Genomic DNA, 4,027 nt, shown 5'->3' with positions numbered 1-4,027 from the left:
ATTTTAAATAATATGACATCGATGCCTCCAGATTCAATAAAATAGTCAACAATGACTCCACTTGCTTATTTGGTATCTTTATGATAAGATAAGATAAGCTGGACAGGCATCATAGTTCCCCATAAAAGGAGCAGTACAGTAAGTAACTTGACTGCCCTACTCCAGAGTATTTGAGCATGAAGATATATGCAGCATAAAAGAGACGGAGTGCAGTGTGTATATAACCCTTAACTATGCAGTGACTGCATACATTTCTGCTGGCAGCACTTGAGAAAGTGTTCACAGGAAAATGTGCAGTGCCTTTCTGTCATTTGCTGAAGGAGGCAGAGCAATTCGTAGATCTAAGTAGGGCTTTTACTGTGTTCATTGATGAGTGAAAGTCGCCACACATGTCAAGCTAAAGGCAGTTGTTGGGTTACTAACAGGACACAACGTCTTGCAAACATATGCGTTAAGCTGTGTATACAGATGGCAGCGAGAATAATGGAGCAGGCGCCTTTTATAAAGCTCTAGCTGCTGCTGCTGCCTGTCTTCAGAGCAGGGAAATGAAAGTATTCAGACTCAGGGCCAGCTAGTGCCTGGGATTGTTTGTTACCGTTTTAATCCTATTAATTAAAACGTTAACCTGATTGGGTAGAAAGCTCTGTCCCAACAGGCGAGTCTTCTTCATAATAACCTACTCAGAGATAATGATGTGAAAGACTCCCCCGTCTGTGGCTGCCGCTGCTTGATGGCTCCGGAAATCTCTTGAAGGTGAATCCAAGCAAGATAAACGGTGCAAGAGCTTGTTTCATCTCAGGATGCCTCAGCACATTATCCCAGGCTGAGGCTCAGCCGCGCAGGACAGGAGCAGGGGGCGACCAGCGCGCCGCGCAGAGACCAGCGGGGGAAAGCGACCTGCACACCGAATAAAGTGGGGGAAAGGTGGGAAACCACAAGACAAGGATCGCAGGAACTAGGAAGCGGCGGAGGATTTTATTTGTGGGGGTTTCGTGTTGAGAGAATTAAAAAGGAAGAGAGAAAGAAAGTGAAGAGAAGAAGAAGAAGAAGAGGGGGAGAGATCAGAGCAGCACTAAAGTGTGGAGGAGGGCAGGGTGGGGGGCAGATGGAGAGAGCGCTGCACATGGCAGAGGAGGACTTGTTCCGCAAGAGCCTCAGCGCCTCGGCTAAGAGGATGGAGTCTGCCTTCCGATCCCCTCCGGGGCTGGACCTGCCCCAGCAGCAGGGGGAGCGCTCCCCGCTGCACTGCTACCAGGGCCCGGACCCCGCCACCGCCGCGCTGCTGCTGCGGCACCACCAGCCCCCCCCGGGAGGAGTCGGAGTAGGAGTAGTGGGGACCACGGCGGACTCCCTGGCGCTGGCCGCCGCCAACATGTGCGCTAAGTACGGGGAGGGCGCGGGCCGGGAGGCGGAGAGCAGCGGGGGGGAGGACCAGAGCCCGGACGAGGACAGCAGCGACGGCCGCTGCGAGCTGCTGAGAGCGGGGGAGCGGGGCTCCCCGGCGGGGGGGAGAGCGGACGCGCCCGGCGCGCCGGGCGGCGGCAAGAAGTCCAAGGAGCAGAAAGCCCTGCGGTTAAACATCAACGCCCGGGAGCGGCGGCGCATGCACGACCTGAACGACGCGCTGGACGAGCTGCGGGCGGTCATCCCCTACGCGCACAGCCCCTCGGTCAGGAAGCTCTCCAAGATCGCCACGCTGCTGCTGGCCAAGAACTACATCCTCATGCAGGCGCAGGCGCTGGAGGAGATGCGCAGGCTGGTGGCTTATCTCAACCAGGGCCAGGCCATTTCCGCCGCGGCCATACCCAGCGCGGCGGCGGCGGCCGCGGCGGCGGCGGCAGCGCTGCACCCGTCACTGGGAGCCTATGAGCAGGCGGCGGCCACCGCGGGGTACCCGTTCAGCACCGGACTTCCCGCGGCCAGCGCCTGCCCGGACAAGTGCGCCCTGTTCAGCAGCGTGTCGTCCAGTCTGTGCAAGCAGTGCACGGAGAAGCCTTAAACCAGACGGGATCCCCCTTCTTATAACCAGACGGGATCCCCCTTCTTATAATCAGACGGGATCCCCCTTCTTATTATCAGACAGGATGCCCCTTCTTATTATCAGATAGGACCCCCCCTTGTTAGCAGGAGGACAGAAAAAGGGATCAAAGAAAGTCAGCAGCTGACACCTGCTTTCCTGGTGCCTGCTCTGGACTGACCCACAGCTAGGATCACAGGCAACCACTATTAAGGGACAGGTAGATGGGGGATCACATAATTATAGGGAAAGGACTTCTTGTTCTCTGCAGATATTTCCAGGCTTCTTTGGTGATTCATTTTTTTTTTAAACAACAACAAAAAATGTTGGTTGTTATTTGGGGGATTGTATTATTTTGGTTCACATCTGACGGACTTACTTGTAACCAAACCTCAGCGAAGTCAAAATCGCGTTTTTTTTCCCCTTTTCCCTTTCTTTGTTCTTGAAGGTTGAGACAATTTAGATCGGTTTCTACAAGGAATTATTTAATTATGTGTGTTGCTAAACGGTGCTCATTTGAATTGAGTGCTAATACTATTAAGGATGCTATTAATTTAAAACAGACTGACTATTCTAAATCAGAAAAGGGCACTTGAATTTGATATTGATCCTGAGCCAGGAAAACACTTGAAATATAGACTTATTTAATTTAAAAAAAAAAAAGACTGAAAAATTGCAAGAATATAAATCATTTGTATTTTTTATTGTGTCTGAACTTTGTATGACATTGCTCAAAGTTTTGGTGAGAGTGTACACAGCTTACAAACTGGTGTGACTGAAAGTATAGATTTTTTTTTTTTTTACAAAATTATTTATGTGCACCTTGTTACTTTCCACATTGAATGTTGTGTGAGGATACCTGGTAATTTATGTATTACACTTCAATAATTGTTCCACTCCAAGACTATTTATCTTGTGTTATGAGGTTAAGGGGTCTAAAATGCATTATTTTTTTTTTTACAATTATTTGGAGATCCTTCTACTGAATTAATTTATAAACTTCGTGCCAAGTGTTTCAAAAGCTTAATAGAAAAGAACGCATATGAGAATCTCAATGTTGCAGAGCTGCTTGCTTATCTGAAAGGTCATTTTGATTTGAAGTTGCCTCATCACTGTATTTAAACTGAGCTTTAATAAATTGCTTCAGTCCAAAAATTGCAGGGGAATGTGTATTATTAATTGACAAATGTACACAGCTATTTATCATTTCAATCAAAAGCACTTCAAAGGAAATACTTTTCTTATTCAAGTCAGATCAACTAATCATAGATTAAATGCATTCGACCTCGTTGTTCTTCATTGCGAATGTGTCCGAAATGCAGATAGTTCTGTTGCATATAAAACAATGTTGTGGCCACATGGGTTACTGTATGAAATGACTTCCACAGACGTTCAAAGGCTACTGCAGCTTCATGAAGTGAATTATCATGCATTCACATACATGGTTTTATGAAGTAAGGTTACAGATTGGGTTTGCACAGTTAAGTATTTCTGAGCATACTAAATAAAGTACAAGAAAAACATATACAGTACACCCATATCCTGCTGTTTTCACCACTTTCATATATTCTGTCTGTCATAGTGGATGGGTGAATAGACTTGGTGATAGACTGATGGCAGGTCAAGGATGTGTAAAGCGTGCTAACCATTAAATAGGTCAATCAGATTACCAAAGCAATATATGATCCTCTGTATGTGCATCTGTGTCGGAAGAAAGTTCTTTATTAAAATATTTTAAATACACTCTGCTTTGTAAAATTATACCCAACATTGGTTTTTTTTTCAGTGAAGTATAACCCGATGGTTTTAGGAATAAGTAATTTTACTTCCAATGTACAGAGCCATCATTTACTTTCACTGGTTTAAATGGCACCGGGTCGTATTTATTATTATTATTACAATAGAATAAGGACATTTTGTATGTCTTCGTTGTGGTTCACATACAATGTCAGTTTTCACATTTAGATCTGGTGGTTAAAATGAATAACCATATTCCAAATTCATTCCAAT

General features: G+C 46.1%; 1 protein-coding gene across 1 annotated transcript; it reads left to right on the top strand.

The window, feature by feature from the left end:
* The first annotated feature begins 232 nt into the window (after positions 1-232).
* BHLHE22 (basic helix-loop-helix family member e22) lies at positions 233-3,765 on the top strand. The gene has a single exon (XM_075584027.1). The coding sequence runs from the start codon at positions 1,106-1,108 to the stop codon at positions 1,997-1,999; it is 894 nt and encodes a 297-aa protein (XP_075440142.1). The 5' UTR covers positions 233-1,105; the 3' UTR covers positions 2,000-3,765.
* Positions 3,766-4,027: the final 262 nt, after the last annotated feature.

This window comes from Ascaphus truei, chromosome 2 (genome assembly GCF_040206685.1).
Source record: "Ascaphus truei isolate aAscTru1 chromosome 2, aAscTru1.hap1, whole genome shotgun sequence".
NCBI lineage: Eukaryota > Metazoa > Chordata > Amphibia > Anura > Ascaphidae > Ascaphus > Ascaphus truei.
This window is presented reverse-complemented; position numbering and strand designations above follow the sequence as displayed.